The 25,337-nt window shown below is 37.4% G+C and overlaps 1 protein-coding gene across 2 annotated transcripts in view; it reads right to left on the reverse strand.

The window, feature by feature from the left end:
- The window catches only part of atad2b (ATPase family AAA domain containing 2B), an 87,208-nt gene that overhangs the window by 60,975 nt on the left and 896 nt on the right, over positions 1-25,337 (reverse strand). For both annotated transcript variants that reach the window (XM_081379148.1, XM_081379147.1), the window contains exons 2-20: positions 23,369-23,526; positions 22,987-23,018; positions 21,967-22,114; positions 19,722-19,818; positions 19,331-19,457; positions 18,826-18,981; positions 18,633-18,708; positions 18,405-18,506; positions 18,173-18,284; positions 17,937-18,052; positions 17,629-17,803; positions 15,974-16,062; positions 15,558-15,717; positions 14,124-14,214; positions 13,404-13,715; positions 12,145-12,289; positions 11,165-11,351; positions 10,192-10,377; positions 209-344 (exon numbers count right to left, since the gene is read on the reverse strand). In XM_081379148.1, the coding sequence (XP_081235274.1) occupies positions 209-344; positions 10,192-10,377; positions 11,165-11,351; positions 12,145-12,289; positions 13,404-13,715; positions 14,124-14,214; positions 15,558-15,717; positions 15,974-16,062; positions 17,629-17,803; positions 17,937-18,052; positions 18,173-18,284; positions 18,405-18,506; positions 18,633-18,708; positions 18,826-18,981; positions 19,331-19,457; positions 19,722-19,818; positions 21,967-22,114; positions 22,987-23,018; positions 23,369-23,526 (2,605 nt within the window). The remainder of the gene's footprint in view (positions 1-208; positions 345-10,191; positions 10,378-11,164; positions 11,352-12,144; positions 12,290-13,403; positions 13,716-14,123; positions 14,215-15,557; positions 15,718-15,973; positions 16,063-17,628; positions 17,804-17,936; positions 18,053-18,172; positions 18,285-18,404; positions 18,507-18,632; positions 18,709-18,825; positions 18,982-19,330; positions 19,458-19,721; positions 19,819-21,966; positions 22,115-22,986; positions 23,019-23,368; positions 23,527-25,337) is intronic.

Below are 25,337 nucleotides of genomic sequence, written 5' to 3' on the forward strand. Positions count from 1 at the left end.
ACTTAACAGGATAGATTGATGTATAACACAAGCATATAAGATAAAAATTAATATTTTTATTTTATTATTTTTTTGCACTCATACGGAAAAAAACGAGCCTATCGCGCCGGCGCGATAGCCGACCTCAGGGGGTTAAAAAAGGGGAAGTTAACATCAACCTAAGTGTAGATAAATCTATACTTCTGGATTAACCATGGCAAACACTTACCTGTTTTTCTACTGCGGGGTGGAGCCTTGGCCGCCTGCACCAGAATGAGGTCTGAAAAAAAATTCCTACGTACTTCTTCTCCCGGCATGGTTAAACAAACCACCTCCCCATATGAACGGCTGAAGATGCATTTTAGCTGTAAAAAAAAAAAAAAAAAAAAAGGAGACATTTTAAAAAATACATTTAAACAACACTTAGAAATTTCAAAAACAAAAATTACCCAATACCTTTTTTCAATATTGAACTTCCAGAATAAACTTTTCCAATGAAAAATATATAATGAAACTAATATTTCACTTCCAGCCTTGAGTTGAGCATCAAACCAGTGGCTCATGAATTCAATATATATATACAAACAGAACATCTGCCGTGAAAATCATGGAAGGCATCACTCTCATCCTACTCTTCAAATGCTTCCAACAAGCAGGGATCAGATCTCTGGGACTCCAGAAAAAAGTATCTCACATCTCCCCAAAAAGTGAGCCAGACTACATACAGACTCATTCAAAACTTGTGTTGAACCCTGTCGGTTTGGTTTTCCCACAGCATTCTTTGTTCTGATGCGTAGCATTGTTGGGTTTTATTCTCCCTGTTTTCCCCCCTGAAAGCACAGTGCATGACGGGCTCTGACTCTCGAAAATATTTCTCCCAGCATGAAGCATTGTTCTGCTCAGTTTGAAGTTAGCAAAGAAAGTTTGTAGGTAAACATACAGTATTTATAGGGTGAAATCCAAACCAACAAGAAAATCAAACCAACAAGATGTGTTAAGAACACGTCTGTGATGAGTGAGTTGGACGCCTGCTGAAAAAGTGTTTATCTTCCGGATTAAAATTAAGTGGCTTGAGTGTTCAAACGTTCATAAATTCAAGTACATGTTCGCATAAGTAATTTGGCATAAGCAATTATTATTAAATACACACACTGAGATTAGGGCTTAAAACAATTTTTTTTTTTTGCATAATTTAAGCCTAGTTAACAATTAGATTGGGGTTACAACTTGATTCCTAAACAGGCAATTATTTTCTCTAATTTTTGGGGTAGTTAGTGATCAGCGTTAGACAGAATGTAGCTCCAGGAACAACAAAACATGGTGATCCAGTAACAAGTCCTACTTGACAAAATCATGGCCACTGTCAGTTGGCCAATTAGAAGAGCAGGATAACAAAAGGCTTTAATGAAGAGTGATTTGACGAAACATAATGAAAGGTTGGAGAAGAAATGTGATGCACGCATCCTTCCCGACAGCCGAAGACTCATGCATGAAGTTAAAAAACCTGAAAATAATGATCAGTGTCTGGTGCACATGGTCTCAGGTGTCACTGAAGATTGTTTTAATGAGCAGTTTCATATAGCTATATTCAACTCTAATTTCACATGGTAAAGTGTGCCGTGCCAGTCCAATTACTGAAGTCTGGGAGAATTTTTTTTTTACTGAATCAGCAGTTAAAACTTCACTAGAAGTTCATGCAAGTTTCTCAAAAGGCTGCAGCAATCAGGACAAATTAATCCAGGTAAAGGCTAAAGACTTCTAAATATCTGAAAGCTCTCATACCCGTGCAAACTGAGTTATTTTAAAAGGTCCCCAGGGCTCCCCAAATATTACAACAAGGCGGCGGCACTAGGAGTGAAGTTCTCCATAATGAGGATCCGTGGAGCACTTAAGTTCAATATCCAATCATGAGCGGGTGTTGAAGATCCAAACAACCCCTCATCAACTGCATTATTCTCCTCTTGGCAGATTTGTTTGCACTCAGGTTGCTTTCAGGCTTCTTTGGTCCAAACTCTTGAGGTGAGATGAAGGGAAGCAGAGCAAGTAACCCACAAAAGAGACAGGTAGTGATTTTATGATTTGTCTCAGAGCTGATGGAAGCCTTGGAGACTAATGCAGATTCTGAGAGGCAGAGAGCCGAGAGACTAAATGGGCCTTTCAACTCGCAAGAGACATCCTGAGGAAATGTGGAAATCAAAAACACATTTCTTGTCTCTTCCTGTCTATCTCCTATTGAAACATGTTTCATCTTTACTTCACATGAACAACAAGTAGATAAGAAACTTTACAGAATAGAAAGAATAAAGTTGGGATTTGCAAACCAGTGTTATATCTTAATGTAAATTCAACATGAAAGGACATGTGCGGTGTAATTTACTTTCATAATGTGACATTTTCAGGATGTTCATTGACAAGAAAAAAAAACAAAAAAAAGAGAGAGAGGTAAAATGAAGTTTCACCAAACAAGTACATTTATAAGGAGTGTTTCAAACCATTTGCTGTCAATTTTGAAGGATCTCCTAAAAAGCACCCCAGTGACTGAAACTTGAAGGGAAAAGTTCACCCAAAAGTGGAAATGCTGTGCTGTCATTATTTACTCACCCTCAAGTCGTTCCAAAACCTGTCTGACTTTCATTCTTTTGTGGAACACAAAATATGACATTTTGAAAAATGTCTCAGTGTTTTTTGTCTATGAATGAAAGCTGTTATTTGAACCCTGACGTTCTCCAAATCATCATCTTTTGTGTTGTGAAAAAGAAATTAAGTCTTACAGTTTTGAAACAACATTTTGGGTAGACTTGTCCTATTAAGCGACACAATATTCGCAACTTGGGGAAAATCAACATACAAACTGTTACTTATTGACAATACATCTCTAAAAACAAGCCTTAATATCTTTCATTGTCACTTCTCAAGTAAATGCATCTTGTTTCGAGGATTTTTAGAAAATTTTAAAATGAAAATTTTCTTTTTATTTTCCTATAAACAAGTAAAAAAGACTGATTAAAACTTAAAAAGTCACATTTTCATGTTAATCTGGAATATTAGAAAGTATTTTAACACAGAAAAAAGTCAGTGTTATTAAAAGCTTAATATATACCATTCATATTGATATCACCTTCCACGTTTCATACTGAATGTATTGTAGAGATGGTAAATCTTAATTTACGATAAAACTTAATTACCCATATTGTCTAAGATTAATCCATTAAAACACAAAATTACACAAACAGATAAAAAGACACCAGGCTGCTCAAAACAGACCCTGAAGGTATTACAGTGAACTAATAAGTGCACACTGAGGTGTAACCTTACACTGCTGGAGCTGACTACTGGCATCCCTCCTACACACGGTGGCATGAGCCAAAAGTCTTCCCGCAGCCGAGCACAGGGGCACGTACCTCCTTCCTGTGATCCATGCCACCTACTCCCACTGCAGATGCTGTTTACAGACACAACTGGCATCTGTCTCTACATCTTTCTCTTTAAGAAATGTGAGGGAATGGACGAGTTGAGAGATTTCTAGTGGTTATTTTGTTGCAGATTCTTTTAATTTGTCGGAGGCCTCACCCCTGATGTGCAGTGCCGCAGAGAGGACAGCTGTCTCGCTGAACGTGCCAGAAGCCAAGAGCCAGAGCAAACTGTTCTCAAGCTTCTACTTTGCATATTTGGGCTGCACTTAATGCAAGCTCAGGGGCTAATGAACCTTTTTTAATCTTGAACCAAAGTAGGTTCCATATATTCCCACTTAAGACCAAATTGTTACTGCTATTTAGTTTTTATATTACAACCATGTTTGTCAATATAACGTGTCAATTTAGAATAATTACATAATATAATATAAACCACTATGTGAGAACAAATCACAATCTTTTGGTTCGTCAAACTGACTAGCGAAACAACTTGGTCTGAATCAAAATAGAGTTGCCGAATCAACTACACATCTTAACAGTTACTTTCGACACTTGACTAACATACATACTTTTGACACTTAAAGGAGAACTCCGGTCAATTTTAACATTGAGCTCATTTTTTTGTACATTTAGAGTGCTGTCAATACAGAGAACAACTACAAAAATCGGTGTTGCCTACACCGAGTTATTCTATTTTTAAAATTTGCACCCTGTTGACGAGCAGTAGATGTGAAAGATATGTATAAAAATTGTGTTATTTAAGCCAGCGCAAATACCTGTGTTTACATCCTGTTTTTCGGTTGAAGTCCAAAGTAGTCGATTGCCGAGTTCACGCGCATAGGTTTAGTTACCTATGATCACGCGCGTGAACTCGGCAATCGACTACTTTGGACTTCAACCGAAAAACAGGATGTAAACACAGGTATTTGCGCTGGCTTAAATAACATCATTTTTATACATATCTTTCACATCTACTGCAGTCAGATTCACCGTGTTCACTCTGAAGGAATCACTCACATTAGCTGTGCACTTGTAATGACACATCAAGGATGTTAAGAGGCTAAAAGCAGGTTTAGTACTTGCCCCATTGAAGTCAACAGGGTGCAAATTTTAAAAATAGAATAACTCGGTGTAGGCAACACCGATTTTTGTCGTTGTTCTCTGTATTGACAGCACTCCAAATGTACAAAAAAATGAGCTCAATGTTAAAAATGACCGGAGTTCTCCTTTAAGAGTAAAAAGACACACTAGGGAGGATTTCTTTTCATTAGAGGATTTTTTTCCTAACGTAATAAAACAGAAATCACAGTATGGCTTGGTTCCATTATTACATCACAAAAGCTCGTTCACTGTAAATGCTGCATCACATGAACTCTGCATCATCACATCATCTCTGCATGTGCTGCGAGTTTGGGTCAATTATTAATGTGCATTTGGGAACACAACACTCGTCAATCATCTCGCCAAACTTGTAACGAGAAGCACTTGAAAACCCTCTGTCAACAAAAGAGATGCTTTAAAGACTCCTTGGTTTTCCTCCACCACAAAAAAAAAAAAAAAAAAAAACACTTTAAAAGGTAGGGTAGGCAATTTTCAGAGAGACTAGCAATAGCGATTTAGCTTTGAAAGCTAAGATCCCACCCTCCCTTCAGACTGTCTCCACATCCGCCACTCCTTCAAAACACATGAACGAGTACAGAAGGGAGCAAACAAAGGTGTCACGGGAGACGGCGTTAAACTAACTGATGTCTCAAAGCACATAATATGATATAATAAGCACATAATTGGATATGAAGAGATTTTAAACCACCTTCCCTCCCCTAAACAAAATATCATTGAGTTATACCATTAAAAAAAAATGTGTTCAAAACCTTGTTATTTGTCAGTCCCCAAGTCAATACACATGCACTAAACTTGTAATAATTTAGACTTAGCATTGTCGGGTTCAATCTGGTGGGGCGCTATTTAGTCTGATCCTTTTTAATACGCTATCACAGGTAGCCATGGATATATCCATCAGATTCCAGAAATCAAACATCCACGCAAAAGTGTTTACGTAAAAAACATTAAACATGTTCCTCTACCATTATTTACACCATTCACTCATACTTTTAACACTTAAGTACATGCAAAACGTTTCTTAAGCACCAGTGCTTTCCCCCAATGGGTTACTTTAAAAGTCACTTTCCATACAGGAAAATGCATAACCATCTTATTCTAAAGCATGACTACAGAGTACTTCATATAACTACCCGCTGAAATCAGTGAAGGCCAAACATTTCCTGATGCTTTACAGGGCTCCTCTCTGAATTCCACACACAAACCTTCCATCTCCAAATTTCAGAGGCCCTAGGGATTCCAGTCCTCATGAGCGGGAGAGGCCGGGATGGTTTACTCTAAAAGAGAATCTGACCGTAGATCTCTTGTGGTGTTACTATGAAGCTGCAGTATTGATCGCGGATTTAGCACCAGACCCCCTGCCCGGATGAAGAAACGACTCCCACACCAAGGTAAGGGTGGTACGATTCAGAGCCAGGATGGTACGATTCCACCAAAGGGGCCTTGGGATACGTTTCAAAGCGGGAACGAGCTTTGTGGATTCAAACAGTCGATCCTCAGAATTTGCCCACTTCACCATTCAAAGCCACTTCAGATCTTCTGTGGCTGTCAAAACTTGAGGTTGACGTCAACATAAAACAACATTCGTAACCCATTTCACTTCTATACTATGGCATTTTTGATTGAAACAGGCTGTACAAGGACGAGACTTGATTGTATCCATCAGAAATGGACTGGATCATGACAAGAGTGTGTTCAATACCACAATTGAGCCAGAGCAAGATTGTGGAGGAATACTGTCCTCCTGAGACATTGCTGGATACACTTTAAGGAGGCTTTTTGACCAGGATGTGCAAGAGAAGCCTGAATTGCTGTTGAGCTATTGGTTAACATTCAGCCAAAAAGGAAGGTTCTTTTAAAGATGGAACTAAGGATGCACATTATTACATATCATATAAAATGTAATTTAAATATCATATTTGGCCGATAATGAAGTTATTAATGAGCCAATAATTATTTTTATGGCCGATAAGTACAATTGGCCAATATTAAAATTATACTATTTTGCCTAAATGAATTTAAAAATAAAACGTAATTATAAAAATTAAATAAAGTAATAATAAAAATATCAATCTTTTTTAATGTTATAAATTCATTTTGGCATCCCAACATTATACAGTAATGTACATCATGATCTGCAGAAGTTCAAACTGAGCATCAGAAAAGGAAAAGAAAGATGATTTATGTGACATTCCTGTCAGCTAAGAACAGAAAAATACATACATACATACGTGTGTGTGTGTGTGTGTGTGTGTGTGTGTGTGTGTGTGTGTGTACGTGTGTGTACGTGTGTGTGTGTGTGTGTGTGTGTGTGTGTGTGTGTGTGTGTGTGTGTGTGTATATATATATATACACAGTACCAGTCAAAAGTTTGGAAACATTACTATTTTTAATGTTTTTGAAAGAAGTCTCTTATGCTCATCAAGCCTGCAGTAAAAAAAAAAAAAAACAGTAATATTATGAAATATTATTACAATTTAAAATAATGGTTCTCTTTTTTAATATATTTTAAAATGTAATTTATTTTTGTGATGCAAAGCTGAACTTTCATCAGCAAGTACTCCAGTCTTTGGTGTCTTATGATCCTTCAGAAATCATTCTAATATGATCTAATACGAGTGTGTGTGTGTGTGTGTGTGTGTGTGTGTGTGTGTGTGTGTGTGTGTGTGTGTGTGTGTATATATATATATATACATAAATACATACATACATAGATACATACATATCTATATATATAGATTTTTGACTTGAAAATTAACTTGATTTTCAAAAGTCAACGAATTTGTGACAGCTGAATGTAACATTTTTGACAAGTCAAACATGTCAGTGTCTGAGTAACGTAATTTATTTAAGCAACAAAATAAACATAATTCTGTAAAATGAGTATAATAACCTACACAAAAAACATCTCCAACAAGTTTTATAACTACCCAAAAATCAAGTCCACCCCTTACGTTATCACATCCGTCAAAAACTTAGGCTGGCTGTCGGCTGGAATATTAGATCTAAAAAACATAGACATAACACACTCATGGGCAATCAATCCTTTCTCTGAATGCTTTGAAATCCACATCATTTGAATATCACAACATTGATGTCTGTCAAAAAAATACCATGCACAATACACGGCAGTATTTACGAGAAGCAGAGGTCCAGCGAGTACACGCATTACCTGGAAAACCCACACAACTGGATGCTTTCAATGCGCCATCGCTTTCCAAGAAAAGGGAGAAAATGTCAGCCTGAGCGTTATCAGAGACGATAACACATGTAATACATAATGCATGAGAGTATAAATTTGTTCTTCACTCGCTGAAATTGAATTGGAATGATCAGGGAACTGAGTGAAATACTTCACACTGCATGCTAAAGAATAAACGCAAATCCAAATGGAAAAACTTTGACAGGTTAGTGAACATTGTTCAACGTGTTGGTTTTGACGGACATTTTTAATTTGGACTATGCATTCTGTTTGTAACATTCCTCATTTGAACATTTTCAACAATTTTCTATTCTGGACTTATCTTTTTTTCGATAATTTTTGCTAAATGATCTTGAGATTAGTTCCCTGTAGTCTGATTTATATGCTGATGTAATATAGATTATAAACTTGACAGGTGATTTTTATAAAATGTAGTTTAAACACCATCTTCTCAGTTTAAAAGATTAAGGCAGTTATCAAAGTTTCATATAATGCTTAATTTTCCAATAAAAGATGATACATTTTTACACAATGTTTAACATTTAATTTCACTTTTCAGCAAAATCCACCCAAGAATGACTATATTTATCTATATATTCTCTGCACATTATTTGATTCTTTGATTCACTTTTTATCAATTTAATGTTTTTTCAGTAGAGCTGAAACAACATGTATTGTAAAAAGCACTATACAAATAACCGCGAATAGAATTATATGCACCGACTGCAGATTCTAAATCAAAACACTGTCATATATAGGTAGAATATCAAAGTGAAGACACCACAGGGGTCTTCAAAGGGTCCTTCAACACTGAAAGTTGAGTCAAATTTCCAAAGCAAATGAGGAAACAAAAACAAGTGTGACAAAAACCCAGTGCCACAGAGAGGGTGAAATAAGCAACCCACCCTTGTCTACTATCAATTAAACATGTGTCGTTCCTCAGAGGAACGAGCCTGGCTTTAATGAACACACCTTGCAGGGATAGAGTGAGAGAGAGACGGGCCTGTCAATAACATTAATGCTTTAGTTCTAAATACGCTCTTGCCCTCCTGGTGGGCATCCGTCATTTCAGCAGGGGCTATGATCAAGGGCTTCGCCACCAGCCAATCACCAGTCGCCCAGCGACGCACCCTGGGATGCATGGGGCGCACAGCATGAGCCGCTGGAGGCTCTTGATGCTGGATTGTGAGGTGAGACCGCAGCGCTGCCAGAGTGACTCCCCGTCAGCATAATTAAGGGAGAAAATATATATATATATTTTTATATTTTTTTGTTATGTGACTTCAGACTGCATTACTTATCTCTGCCTTCCACTCTCTTGCTGCTCCTTTCATTTTAAAGACTTCTCTCACATGCTCTTCCTGCCATGTCTTTGAGAATTGATTTTAATGCCCCTGGTGCGCTTAGAAAAGGACTAGAAAAGAAAAGAAAGGGAATGATGGGTACAGGTCAGACCTTGAAGAAAAAGGAGAACAGGCAGACAAAAAGTGTAAAAGAAACTGAGGGAAAAAATAATATATACATATATATAAAAATATAAATACACAAACACACACATACATACACATATACATATATATATACATATATGTACTAGGCTCCTCATTTCAAGCGGCAGCTCAGAGCGCGAGTAAACGTGATCATCTCTTCCTCAGTGAAAGGCATCATAACTCGTGTAATCAATCAATCAGTGTTTCAGCAGCGGAAAGACAATAAGCAATAAAACAGCATTATATTTACCTCAGGCAAGTCATTCAGTGTCGAGAGCTTGTTGGTTCTCTGGCACTAAATAAATGCACTATATTAGCCTAAATATTATATTTTACTTAACCTGTTAATGATATCTTGATTATTTAATGTATGTTTAAAATATGTCATGAAAATGACAGCAACTATGTACATTTTTATATTTCAATAACGAATTAAAGTAAAAACATAAGTTAATGCAAAAACTGCCTTATGTGCAGTTTACATGTTTTCATACAATGTGTTGAGTGTTGATTATTATATCCAAAAATAAATAGCACCTGAATGTAGGCTAAAAGTCTAGGCTCTGTTGTTAAACTTTAATGTTATAGTAATGTGCAGGCTTCCCTATATAGTTTATAGCATTAGTATCTATCTTTTTTTTTTCCTTGCGAAACGTTTAATTGTAATTTAATTAATTTAAAGAAAAAGACACAATTTGTAAACCACTGTTAAAGAATTATTATTATTTTTTTAGCTTTCTAAACCCCACCCACCCCACTGAACCGAACCAAACCAAACCAAACTGAGACGTCAAAACCGTGGGACGTACCGAACCGTCAGTTTTGTGTATCGCTACACCCCTAATATTATATATATATATATGGAAATCATTTTTCATGCAGATTCTCCAGATGAAAAAAAAAAAAAAAACTACACCTCACCCTAAGCCAGGTAATAGTACTTATGGTTTGAGGTATGTTCAGGGGAGACAGGGAACAGATTGGTCACCTCGTCAGGGAGCTGCTGGTAGACAGTCTCTGCTGTGGCGAGGATGAGGAGCGGCGTGAATGAGGGAACGTCCTTTAGCAGTGTGAGGAAGCTGCTCTTGACCGTCTCACTGATGGCTTCCCACCAGTCACTGATGTGAGGCATGTAGATGATGCTGGGTAAACACCGCCGAGCCTCACGAAACACCTACAAACACAAACAAACCTAATATAATTACTATGCAGGGCACAACAATAACATTTTCTGATTTTTATTTCTTGTATGTACTGCCAACCTTTTTACTGACCTTTTATTTTTAGTACTGCATTTTCATATTTGCTAGAAATATGTATGCATGCGTGTATGTATATATATATATATATATATATATATATATATATATATATATGTATATATATATATATATATATATATATATATATATATATATATGTGTGTGTGTGTATATATATATATATATATATATATATATATATATACACACACACACACAATCTTTGTTAATTAGCTACTGACTTATCAATAAATATTATAGTGTTTCCATACTATATACCTTATTTTTTTGCAATGCAGAAGCTATTTTTTGTGAATGAGCAAGATCTCTGATTCATTCGCTGCTATGTAAATAACTACAAGAATAAAGTGTAAAAAAGGTTAAACTATTTGTGCTACAAACCAGTGTGTTAGTGATTATATTATAAATTAAAATAATATGATAAGAAATAGCAGTTTGCAACATCGAGCAGCATAACGGACTGTTTTGGTACAGGAAAAATAACTGGGAGTGGATGACACAAAGCACTGGAAGCGAAGCCTCGCACATTCATGCTACAAATGGCTGAGCTGCTCTAACATTAAGAAAAAGGCGGATGACTATCCACATCTTAGCCACAACACTGTTAATTCTACAAGCCTACAGCCCCACACACAGGCTGTGTGAAATATTCAAAAGTGATTGTGACTCTCAGCTTGCCTGAGCACAGGACTCCTCTGGGGTTTTGGCACTGACGGAGTATAGCGTGGGAAGGTCAAGACGGTGCACAGTGAACTTCTCCAGGTGGTGCAGTACAGCAGGGGCCAGGTGTGTGCTCTGCCCCGCGCCCTGGGGCCCCGTCAGCAGCAGCCGTGGCCGGTAAGAGGTGGGCTGCCGGTAGGCAGAACTGGAAAAAGAAAAGAAAAAAGAAAAAGGTCGTTATCCATCCATCCGTATTACTATCCATCTATCTATCTATCTATCTATCTATCGAGACACAACCTCAGATTCTGAATTTAGGAAGAGTTGCTGACAAGCGGAATCAAGCTATGATGACTGACTAAGACTCCAATAATGTAATGAAGAGAAATAAAGGTAATTGATAAAGTTGGCAGCTCTTCAGGGATGACAAATTTTCATGCATTTGACATCTACACTGTATATTAATATATTGAGATGAACCACTTGCCAACATCTCATTTAAGTGCGAGGAGCTGCAAGTATTGATGATCTCAAGCTAATGCCATAAAACGCAACCACTGAACCATGAAGAACAAATCAATGCAAACGAGATTGAAGTAGGTCTGCTGAGGAACAAAAAGACATCTCAGTGCTGACTGTCAGTTCTACAGCATTCCAACAGATGGCAGCAAAACACAGCGCTTGACTATCAAATAAAGCTCTCAGGTTTAGGGACTTTTCAATTTAACACATTTTGTTTGTTGTTTATTTTCTATTGCCATATCAGCATTAAAGGATATATTCATGGTAAAAATGAATAAATTAAAAATACAATTAAACTTCTTACATTCCAATAAAAATTACAATATCTAACATTCTAAATCTAAAAGATAACAGCTATATGGTAGTCATTTTTAATTATGCATAATCATAATAAATGAAGGGTCTCATAGCGTGCTGATTAATCAAAAGGGTGCTGAGGATGACAACTGAGTTTTGTATGAATTTATGTAACTCACGTGGTAAAGTGGAGAAAGGGTTTATGGGTGATGCAGGAGGCTGCTTTCTTCGGCGATCCGGACTGAGTTTCATAAATGGAAGGAGCACCAAGGCATTCCTCGTCCTCGCTGTGCGAGTCCTCCACCAACAGATGATTGTCCATGTCTGAAATCACAGGCAAGAAACTTTAAATGCTGCCATTTCTATCACAGTGCTTTACGGCCCGAAAAAAGGTGTTTTACCACCCCTTTAAGTCTGCTGTTTAAAACAAAGAACCAATGTAGGAGATGGTTATTAAGCGCAAACAGCGGGACACTTTGTATATTTGTGCTGTGTGCGGCATATCAAAAAATGTATTCCGATTTTAAGCTTGTGACACGCACATCAACCCGATCACGTGTTTAGCGTTCATACAAACTACAATACATTCAGATTCATCAACCGGAATGGTTAGATACATGATGGGCTAATGTAGAATAAAATATCTTAAGGTCATTGGATGAATATATTCTAGAAATCCTGCTTTTTTTGTCATTAAGGGAAATCATCTGGTCTCAGTTACAAATTTGACTGGTAAGCCATAAAGAATGTTTTTTTCCCCGCCCTTTTGTATTTATTGCAATGCATATTGTATGTTCAGGGATGACAGATTGATAAGCAGGACATGGTGTTTATGACTGGATGTAACTTTTGATACTTGTTTGCGGTAAAATTGGCTCTCCTACTTCTGACTTTGTCCTATCAGTGTGGCTCTCATGAAACAAATAGTGAAGACCACTGTTCTAGAGGAAAAAGATTGCTCTATTTGAAAAATGAACCATTTATAAAATATTTATATTATTTATCAACCTAAAAAAGAGGGTCAATTTTGATTTCATGTTTCATTTGTTCATTTAACTTCTCACCCGTTATCAATCATCTCTAAAATGTATCAAGCAATTTATCAATCATCTCTAACATTTCATACAAAGTTTCACTTCAAATAAGCAGTTTAACAGTGTAACTACAGCAAAGCAAAAACTCAAGACTAAAATGGAGGGATTGGAGTCACATGACTTTTTACTACAAAGAGGGCAGTCATAAAAAACACTGTTCTAAAATTCTATTCCCAGTAGAAATATGAGGTGGTAATTATAAAAGCTCTAAAAAATAGATTTACATGGATGACGAAACACCTAAATGAGAAAAGAAGGGCAAAGAAAAAAACAAATGAAAGCAATTTTCGTACCTGTGATGTATAAAAGAAATAAAACCCATCAGCAGGAAGTGGAGGGCGTACCGTGTGTGCGTTCCCTGTGCAGGAGCTCTGCGTGGGGGAAGACTCGCATCAGGCAGGAAAGCATTTGAGCCAGCGTGGGCTCCAGCAGGGGCTTCAATATGCAGGAAAGGGCCTGGCCAGGCGGAGCCACAGCCCTTTGGCCCGCAGGAACTATAGAGCGAAGGGCACAACCAAAGTCCTGCGCCCCCAAAACGATGGAGCCCACGTCCAGCTGATAGCGTTGGCTGGTGGCGTAGATCTGAGGATAGCGCCGCCGCAGAGCCGCTAGCGCAGCCTCTGTGCAAAGTGCTTTGATGTCGGCCCCACAGTAACCTGAGACACGGGGAGACAGTTGGACACACGACTGTCACTATGTAGAAATATGGACAAATAGCTAGCTTTAAATATTTACAAGCTAATAGTTGCATAATTACACAAAAATAAATAGGTATATTAATATTAAAAAGGCATTACTATGTTTTCATTATAGCCTTGCTAACAGTAGAATTATTAATGATGTGTTCCATTCAACTCATAGAGAAAATGTAATTTTATATTTGAGAAAAGTGCAAAAAATGTATCACAATTAAATAAAAAAAGAGCCTTTTATTATCAGGCAAACCTTTTACTAAAATTTGAGAAAAGTGCAAAAGAATTAAGTCACACAAACATGCCAATATCTAAGAATACACTTTAAGACACTCTTTATTCAGAAAATCATGCCTTTTACATCCATCTTACCGACACATTTCTCGGCTAGCTCATTTATGAAGGGTTCGGCTAGCCTGGGGCTCCAGTCCCTGGTGTGGATTTCTAGAATGTGCTTTCGGGCCTGTTAGTGAGCATAAACACAAACACAGACAGTTTACAGATGAAACAAAGCACGGCCAAACTGTTTTGATCATAAACTCTTAGCAAAGGGGCTGGAGAAAACATAAGAGCTAACGTTTGATTAGCCAGCACCCTGCTGTGAAGACAAACAATATACACATCCAGAAATCAGAGGAGCACAGACCTGACCTGATATAACTTCAGCTACAAAGCTCTGTGCGTCAAGTACGCCCGTCATGAACTATGCCGGGGTGTAACTATGTTTGACAATTTTATATATTTATATGTATATGTATATGTTTGACGAAGTTGTGGCATTTTCTAGCTTTATATATGGTCTTAAAAAGCGATCTATTCCCAGTTTGTTTATTTTCCCTACTCTGCTGATTCTGTGACAAATAAAAAGTTCTGAATGAAAAAGTATATAAAATAACAGTAACAAAATAAATAAATGTGTGCACATTTATATATAAATAAAAATGATTCCACATTTATTACAAATTATGTTTTAAATTGTAATAACTCTGATTAAATAATAAATAGATGAAATAATATACAACAAATGTATATATGATGTCTGAGACCATTAGTGAAAATATATTTTGTATGTTTACAATTTAATGTATTTTTTCCACTACAAATTCTATGCTTTAAAAAAAATTAAAAAGTTTTTTTTTTTATGGTTTTAATGAAATTTTAAATAACAGATTTTCAAAGTATTTCAGACTTTTGGACCCTATACAAATTTATTACAATAATAATACTCTATTATACTGATCATCGTTGTGTTTTCTGGTTTGATTGCTGGTAATTAGAGTAGATGGTGCAGAACTGTTCTGACTGGTGGACAAAGGAAAGATATATATGCTATAAATTAATAAATATATTTCCCTTAAAGTCTTATACGTAGTTAGCGTCTATTTATTTATAGCTTGGAGTGCTAAATACTAAGTCAAAACAGTAGCTTGACTGTAAAAGTGACTTGAAAATCTTCTGTTTAAAGGTAACGTTAAAGGCTTCAACACCAGTCATGAAATGTTTTGAACTAAAGCAGGAATGCCCAGATATCAGCAGTGAGCAGCATGCAAAACCGAACTCATCAAATTTAATTGGCATTCCATTTGTCAAGTTGTCAACGAGCTTGACAAACAGAATATGCGAGATTATCAGATCAAGATGCATTTCAAAGGCCAAAACGGCTGCGAAAGACTAGAAACTGAGCTGTCAGACTATTTCAGGATAAGTGTGGGACACCAAGGACTGTCTGGGACACAGAGTGTCAGTTGGCTGCGGGCAACGAACACAATACCAGGCAAAGTAAAAAAAAAAAAAGGATTTGTGCACCTTTTTATCTGGCAGGTTGAACAGAAACTCCCGGTCAAAGCGTCCGGGCCTCCTGAGTGCGGGGTCGATAGAGTCGAGTCTGTTTGTAGCACCGATGACCACTATCTCCCCCCGGCTGTCCAAACCATCCATCAATGCCAGTAGTGTGGACACTATGGAGCTAAAAAAATTAAAACACAATGACTGGCTAACCTCTTTGCATGTACAATGAAAAGGTGTTGATGTATAAATGTGGGTAGGACATCTAACTCATTTCAAACGAGCAAGAAATCTCTTGTTTTCCATGATACATTCCTTGTAATAGCAAAACCCTTTGTGTGGAAATCATAATGAACTATCTGATTCCTTCAGGAGCATTTCTAATCCTGATGATGAAACCTTCTGCAATACCCGCCACATTAATTTGAATGCATTACCTGTGAATTTGATCCTGTCTGCTGGAGCGAACAGGAGCGAGGCCATCAATCTCATCGAAAAAGATGATGGAGGGTCTCATGAGGTATGCCTGCCAGAAGGACAGGAAGTGTTAGGTGTGTGGCTGGACAATCTCATACCTAACATCAAAACAACTAGGGAAAGAACAGAGACTAACTATGTTTCTATCACCCTTTTTTTATGTGCATATTGAAGTATGGCATCAGAAACGAGAGATGGCAAAAAAAAAAAACAACGTAATTCGCAAAAACGTTTACACACTCGCTTGAGGTGGTTTTTGACTTGTGCGAAAAAAAGAAACATAATATTATGTTACGTGATATTAAGGATGATCTTTACACCACACTGCTCGACCACACGCACTCCATGCAGTGACTGAATATTATGTTAATGTGTAGCCAACTGTATGTGCATGAGATGAATCGAGAGCCGCGCCACCGGTAATGTCATCAGACGTGATCACACGCATATACACATCAAAATAACATTCAGATAGTGACTACTTGACGTGTGGCTGAGCAGTGTAGCAAAAGGATATCATATTATTCTGTCTTGTATTAATATGCAAAAATGGAAAACGGCTATCAGACGGGAACCGACTCTACCCGTTCACTTAAAGGAGTCGGCTCAGTGTCCGACACATCACTACTGTTTCCGCTCATGGTGTTTTATTTACTGTTTTTTTGCGAATTTGGAAGATTCGCTTTACCGTTTCCCGGATGGAAACCCAGTTACTGACACCTGGGTTTTTTTTAGTGATATCTGATTCTAGACAACAAGAGATACACTAAAATAACATACAAAGAGGAAAAAGAAGCTTTGGAGGGGGAAAAAACAATGTTTAAAAGATCCTGTATTATTATTTTACAGTAGAAAATATAATAAATTGTTTGTTTGTTTTTGCTTTATGGTTGCTTCAGTGGTGGTGGGAGGTAAAATTTATATTTATTTTATATAGAGTGCCAAGTGCAAATCTTTTTTCCAAAAATTGTGAAAAAATCATAACAATAATTGTAAATAGCATAATTATATGACTTATTCTAAATAACATAAAATCAATCAATCAATTGTTTATTTGCATGGTTTAAATTAGATGTTAAATACTATAATACAGTCTAAGGTTTTTATAATATAACATTTATTCAACTCATTTATTGTATTAATGTATTATTATTATTATTATTATTATTATTATTATGTAAATGACTAATTGGATTTAAAACTGCAAACTCCAAAGAAGTTTAACACTTATCGGAAGTATTTAACACTTAGACTTTTTCCAAATCATTGGCCCTAATGCGCTTGTTAAGTCTGACATCACACATCACCGTTTCATCTTTTATGAATCATTAAAATATTGGTGTCTGTCTCTATGAACCCAGAGAATGTAGTGTACACCATGAGTTTATAATAGCTTACCTTAAATGTGTAATATGAATAAGTAGTGATCATAAACGGCTGTTGAGATAGTATTCTCTCTTGAAACAAGTGGATGTTTGGTATTCCATTCATTACAACTTAACAAATGGCCAGGAATGTGCAATATCTGTTCATCAACAAATATCACCTCACAGACCACAAAAACTAGCTCAAGGTCATACTGGGATCAGGGTTGTGAGGTTGTCTACTAGATCACCTGGTCAAAAAGTAGGCGGAGCTGTCGCTCAGACTCTCCCACCCATTTGCTGAGGCAGTCTGCGCCCTTGCGCATGAAAAAAGACACCTTCCTGTCACCCTGACTGCATTCATTAGCCAAAGCCCGCGCCACCAGCGTCTTCCCAGTTCCTGGAGGTCCATAGAACAGACATCCTCTGCAAAGAGGGAGAAAAATTGTTGGCGTCAACCTCAGCCAGCACTTTAAGAGACGTTTACGCGCATGATGCACATTACACACAAAACTGGAAAACCCTTGTGAAAGAAAATCATGTAAGCAATAAGCCACACCTTGGAGGCTGGATCTTAAACTTCTCAAACACTTCTGGATATAGTAGAGGAAAGACGACCATTTCTTTCAAAGACTGGATGTGGTGGGTGAGACCTCCAACGCTGTCAAACTTCACCTGCATTGAAAGAGACAAGAACATATGCTAGCCCACAAAGCATCTTTATCCTAAATCAATGAAGCATCAAGGAGATGATAATGAATTGAATGTACATGAGTATAAAACTCCAAGACTCACAGAAGTGTCCAGATTCATGGGATCCACATCCGCTAAACTGGCACCCACTTTTACTCGGTCTCGAAGGACACCGCTAGCCAAATCCTCTGTCCGCAGGTTCATGGGTAGACACCTGTCACACAATATAGACAAATAACAGTTCAACATCAAACCTTATTAAGTTCACACATTTCAGCTCTGTAACAAGCCACGAATTGAGTAAATAAACAGTCATTCAGTTTGGTAATGTCACCTGTTACGAGCTCGGCTCATGCTTTTGCTTTTCCGCCTTTCAAAGCGCTCTTCGTCTGATGATGATGTTGATTCACTGCTGTGAATGGCATGTTTCTTTACTCTGGTGATAAAAATACAGAAGGCAAAAAAAAATAAATAACCCTCCAAAAATCATAAAACACACAACAGGGAGAAATGAGACATAAGGACAGAAAAATCTGGACAGCTGCAAATAACCATTATTCACCTAATATGGCTTCTTCTTGCAGGAGATCGGTGTGTGTCGAACAGAGAGCCCTTGCTTTGCTTCCTGTTCACTGGCTCTGAGAAAACACAAATAATAATAAAAAATATTTAAATAATTGCACAGACTACATGGCTTAAGTTTGAGCGAGCATAGAGAGCTTAGTTGCTCCTGTGAATGTGTCCGAAGCGAGTACCTATTGGTGGAGCTTCATATCGCTGCACAGTTTTACGCTGCCTGAGGTTATAAGGTCTGTCGTTCTCCTCTCCAACCTCTTCTGCCTCGTCTCCTTCATCGTCTTCATCATCATCGGCCTCCACATCTTCATCCTCCTCTTCCTCCTCATGAGACTCTTAAAAATGAGAAAGAGGACTGATCCGACACGTCGGCCAAACAGACAAGCTCATCGGCCAATGGCGATATTTAAAAAATGGCAAAAATTGGCCGATATCTCAGCCTTTCCGATATATCGGCTTACCACTAACCTACACCAGACAACTCGCATGGTGACACGTCATAACTAAAATATTATAACTATAACAAAGCTGTCTGCACTGAAAGTGCTGTTTGCAAGAGTTTTCAAAGCAGTACTCTTTTTGCTTGGTGCCAGATTTTTTTATATAATAGTACCACAGTATAAATGTTATATCTTGTTTTCTACCATTATTTGCTCTCCTCATAAGTCCACAATCCACTTATACCTTCAGTTCCTTCCTCCTCTTCAGGGACCTTTGATTTGCTCATGGCTTTGTGATGCCCCTGCATTCCATACGAGTTCCTCCGCAAAGACTTCCTCCTCTTCACACGGGAGTACATGTCCATGTTTTCCTGAACCAAAAAAATTAAATAAATAAATAAATAAACATATAAATGAGAAATGTGGAGAAGAATCAATGGAGCAATGTAGTTTGTAGTATGCGAGTTGACTCATCAGTGGGTTCACAGCCCACACTGAAGAGAGAGGCCAATGCTTCAGAGTAACACAGGATTTTAATAAACTCAATGCGGGCAATAGTTTGCTTAATGAGATGGAAAACAAGGCGGCCCAATTGTTCTGCTGTGTAATCAGTGTTAAAGGATAGGAGGAGTCACCAGTTCAGTGTCCGTCCACATGCGGAGGCGCTCCACTTCCCGATTCTGTCGTATGCTGCTGATGTTGTCCATCTCTTGAAGAACTGCTTCTGCCGTACTAACAACAGACAAGACAAACAATTTTAAACTGAAATTTAAAAATGATTTTAAAAACACAAATGCTTACATAGATACACACGGGAGCGTTTAAAAGCAGGCGTCTATCAGCGGATCCACTGATATATCAGCGGATCCACTGATAGACGCCGCTTTCATATGCTCCTGTGTGTATCAGTGTAAACACTCGAAGAGCGTCAAAGATGTCATTGTTGATTATTGTAGACAATCACACACATACATGTTGAGCGCATCAACACAATGGCCTTAAGAATCCGTTAAACAGTGCTCAAAATGCTAGAGGGAAATGCTGGTATCGTCACATTTCTTAAATTTGGTACCGAAGTCGGTACTTTTGACAACTCCAGACACAAGAGTAACATGCATTCAACAACAAAACTTAGTTTTTAATTTTTAGTCTAATAAAACAATAGTTCTCGAACTGTGATACACAAACGTATTCAGATATTTAAAAATAGTAAAAATCAGTAATCGGTAGAGAGTTCACAAAGAGGTTTACTAAGCTTCAGTATGGAGTAACATCGCTCAGAACGAGTAAAGCAGCTCAGCCCATTCATGTGCCACACCAGCAGGTCTCCTCTCTCCAATACACTTCCACCATCTGTCTTTGACTAGCAGCAACATGTTAGCTCACACTAAAATCCTTGATAGGACACAGCCTAGTAAATCCATTGGTTAAAACTGCATTTCAACGTTATCTTGTCGCATCTGTAATGGTACATGTACACTGACTACAAAACTCAGCTCAAGCTTTGTTTCCCAAAGCCCAAAATAAAAATACGGTGTCAAATTAATCAACTTTTTAAAACCAACCTATTCTATTCTCAATGACAACATCCACACAGCAATATTTAGCAAATATGCAACAACTGCAAAGCGTTCAATATGTAAACAATATAATAAAGCACTAATTCCTGCAGAAACTCCTGGAAAACGTGCATATTTTTAAATGCTCATGACAAACATCACTACCTGCACCTAACAATGATTGGCTGCCACTTGACGTTTTTCACTTGGCATTTGCATAAAGTTGAGCATTTATGAACCTTCCTATGCTTTCAACATAGTCTCCGATCTGCTGTCAATCCCACAATCCACAGCGTGAGTGTGTTGCTTGACTCACATCGGACTTAAATGAAAATGCCACTCTTTGCCAGTGTAAATATGCCATGTGTTCATCAACGTCAAACCACAAATGTGTGTTCAATCACAAAACTTTCCCTTAGAAAGACATGACAGCAGATTTATTTACAGTATAAAAGAGCTCAAGATGAGATTTTTAACACAAGTACAGTCATTTGCAGTCTTCGTATCATTATGGTGGAATGTAAACAACACAGAAGCTCAAACGAGTGTGAAATATTACCAAAGGCAGATGCATGTCATTTATAAAAAAATTGACAAAGACTTACAAGGTTTAATGAAGCAAAGTCTACATCTTTTTCAAGTACAGCCAGAACCTGCTTAAGTACCCCTGGGATACATGTAGCCTTGGCTGGGAATCACCAATTATATCAGAAACCATTATGTGCATAAATGCAAGCTGAACAACTGCCATCACTATACATAGTGAGCCCACTTCTAGATCGGCCCGTGAAATCTGTATATAGTCTTGTTTTAGTTCTTGAGTTTAAAGTGCCTGTTTCTGCAAGAGTAAACCTTGTTGGCTTCAGATGTCTTACTAATTATACACTAGCTACTCAAAATCATGAGGGAATTATAACGTACGCACACAGTCCAAACAGAACATGATTTCGAACTGTGAGCTCTTAGTGGGGTGAAATTCTAGTTAGTATGTAGTCGTGAAGCGGAAAAGTACCATCCAACATCATTTGACGCTCAATAACTTTACAGAAAGACAACAAGGAGATGAATAATTTGCTGACTGTTTGGGCCAACACTGAATAGGTGTCTAGACGTGTAAATGTAGCTTATCATGTGTTCATGTTTACATTTGTCTGTTGTCAGTAAGAAAAGAAGCAAAGATCCTGAACAAGCTGTTCGTTGGCAATAAATTGTCTTTTTGCACTGGAGAGAAAGTCTGAAGTTTGGATTTTACTTCATTTCAAGGAAACTATCATCATACTTCAGGCATGAATTAACTACACATACAAGCATCAGATTTTACCTGTTGACAAGTTGGTCGAAAAGTAAACTCTGATTGAGGTGTTCGAATTGGGACTTCCTGATGCGACGGCTTCTCTTGAGCTCAACATGACCGTTCATACGACCATGGTCCCCCTCTGATGTAGAATCACCCCTCAGACTCATTTGACCTATGCGTTAAAAAAAAGGGGGTTACTAAAGTCATCCCCTGATGAACATCAAACGTACCCTCATGTGTTTCATGATCAGACATCACTGACATCAAACCTGATGTAACTCATCTAAATGCGGTCTATTTGTTTTGAGTGTTACAGATCGACAGAGTACCAAATTAAGTTCTCTTTCATGACTTATTGAGTAGGGCTTCACGATATTGAAGAAAATTTCGATATGCGATAACTCATTAAATAATGCGCTAAAAATTATCTTTAAAATATATTTAAAATTATATAACATGTGTGTTTCACATTCTTTTTGTGACAAGAAAACATCCTAAACTTCTGAAAGTGAACAGCAGTGTTTTACTGTAACATAAGAAGTGTTATTTTAACATCAGTGTAAACCACGGGGTTCAGGGTTTCAGGTTATCCTACATTAGGTTTATTTAACAACCGAAACTGAATAATCAAATGTAAAAATAAAACACTGCTTAGTTTTCACTGTATGAATTAAAAATATACTGATTCTTATTAAAGCTACAAAAGTTATTCAGCCAAGAGCAGTGAGTGATTTTCTCTTTGTCTTTTGTTCATGACCCCAGTTATTGCAAGCCGTTGCGATATGCATATCGCGATATACATTTGCGATATTTCGATATATTGTGCAGCCCTAGCTTGAATGGTCAAAAACACACAAAATTAATTCAAAATCCCATCTTGGGAGGGTATCCACAATATACGCAGTCAGTTATATCAAAAGTGAACATAAACAGCTGGGAAAGAAATCAGATGTGTGTTCCCCCAATATTGGGTGACCCTTCCTAGTAAGCTTTCAATAAAGAACGATTCAGTAAATTAAAATGAATGCACTAATATACACTTACTGTGTCCATTCTGCAAGGCACCAGTGGACAACCTGGAAGACAAGGTGAAAATGCATGAGAAAAAAGCTCTTAACAAATAGTATAAAAAGACAGAAAAGTCCTTGTGTGCATAATTAACAGAAACACCTAATATTTTTTTCTTTGAGTAAAAGCAATTCTTGTCTAAATACATTTTGTCAAAACATATTGAACATTACGTTTTGATTTGCTGCATGTCACGTTGCTCATCTGCCATGAAGACAGTGTAAAAGCCAATATGCACTAAAAGCGAGCAACACAAAGCTAAAATGCTGCAACACTGATTATAATGGGATGAGATCATCAAAATACCACAAAAAATAAGTATTAATCATGCAACTCTACATCGACTGTCCGACCTCACCTAGTACAGTGTTTGGACATGGTCCATGAACCTCTCTGGCCTTTACTCTGGGGACTTGGAGAAGTATCAGTAGAACTTGGTGGCGTCTGTCTGCGTGTCCTCTTGGGAGGTGGGGACAAACGTGGGCTACTGCTATTAACATCACTGCTGGGCTCTTTCTATAACAGGCAGAGGTGTGTAGGATATTAAAAAGCTTGCACGAGCATGCAGAACACACAGAGAGAATTATGATGATGGCAAGTCCACACTCAAATATGATCTGCACTAGGGACACTTGACACAATATCACAGCTGAGGCCTAGAGTCGCCTGAAAGAACAATCGGATTCACGTGAAATTGACTTCGTGAAGGACTCATGTCATCTCCCAAATTCTTCATCCTCTCCTTCCAGATCTCATTCAAACTCATCCCTGCTGACTAAATAAGCCTATGATTCATACCCACCGGTTACACCACCCAATAACATACAAGATAAGAAAATAAAGAGTTTGAGGTTGAACTAGCCAAAATTATGAAATCATGCTATTCCAATACTTTATAACCAAATCATTTCCATGACCTTTCAGTCACTTGCTAAATGCGGGATAATATATTTTTTAAAGCATTCAAATTCAGAACAAATCACTATTGAATCACTCAGAACGATTTGTGAATCGGTTTGATGATTCATTCAAAAGAACAGACTCACTCAGCCATAAATAATACATCACTATAGCTTTGCGAATAAGTTTTGCTCACAAAAATGTCACTGATTGTATATTTTTTAGATACATCTATATTCACTATATAATTTATATGACTTTAAAAAATATATAAAATAATACTAATATAATAAGTATTAATTTCTATGATTTTCCCACACCTGGAAATCACTATTTTAAAATTTCCTGATATTTCCATTTTTTTTATTACCATAGGGAGGATGTAATTTTTTTTAAAAGACTTTTTAAACATTATTTAGAAATTAAAAAATATTGAAATGCTATGTTATTTTAGAACTCGCATAACTAGAAACAAAACAATTGTAGAGATGTCCAGATGTCATGAAATGCGTGGAAATCAAGTCACGTTTTTAAAATGATTGATTCCAGGATTTCAGTGACTGTGGGAAACCTACATTAAAACAATCTGTAACTGAAAGGTTTGCCAAGTAAAATTAAATAGAGACATAATGCACTCAAAAATCATAACAACATAAAGGATATTGAGCGCAGACCAAATTCATTGCCAGAGGACAAGCCACTTATGCCAGAAACTTGTAGCAGCGTATCTAATACTTATTATTCAAAAAACTTCAAGCATTTTTGACAACTCGCACTGAACTTGATAATTAAACTGAACACCCTTGCAAAAAGTATTGTGGTCGTACTGATGACATCATACGGTAACATCAGCATGGAACTTCACTACTCTAACATATACAGTAAAGTACCATGGTACATGTCCAAAAAACATTGTAGTTCCATAATATCACGATAACTATGATATGAATGCCGGATTATCGTTCCAAACAGCCTTCCTAATGTTCACAACCACAAAAACAACCTGTGCCAAGAGCCGATAACACACAGAATCCGAAGTTTCGCCTAAATACTCTCAAGTTCAAAGTTTACTTTACAAAAGAATCACGAACAATGTCTGTTTTGAGCCACAAGGGGTCTGTCTCAGCTGAGCTTTTCCCTTCCCCCAACACTAGCTTGTTTTATTGTTGAAGACACACGGAGGACGAGACGTTTTTTATCCGACAAAAGGTGACAAACGCGCATTTGTTGTGACTGTTATTCGGTGCGTCGGAGCGCGTGACAGCATGGCGCGCGCCGGTACCTCTCGAGCGCAACAAACACACAGCAACAAAATAACGCTCGATTCTTGTAAGCGAGTCGGTTCGATTGAACTGTTGTTTTCGGTGATCCGATTCACTTAATTAATCACTCAAAACGCTATTTCTTTTTGTGGTGAAATGTTTTCA

This window comes from Scardinius erythrophthalmus (assembly GCF_964197995.2).
Source record: "Scardinius erythrophthalmus genome assembly, chromosome: 11".
Taxonomy (NCBI): domain Eukaryota; kingdom Metazoa; phylum Chordata; class Actinopteri; order Cypriniformes; family Leuciscidae; genus Scardinius; species Scardinius erythrophthalmus.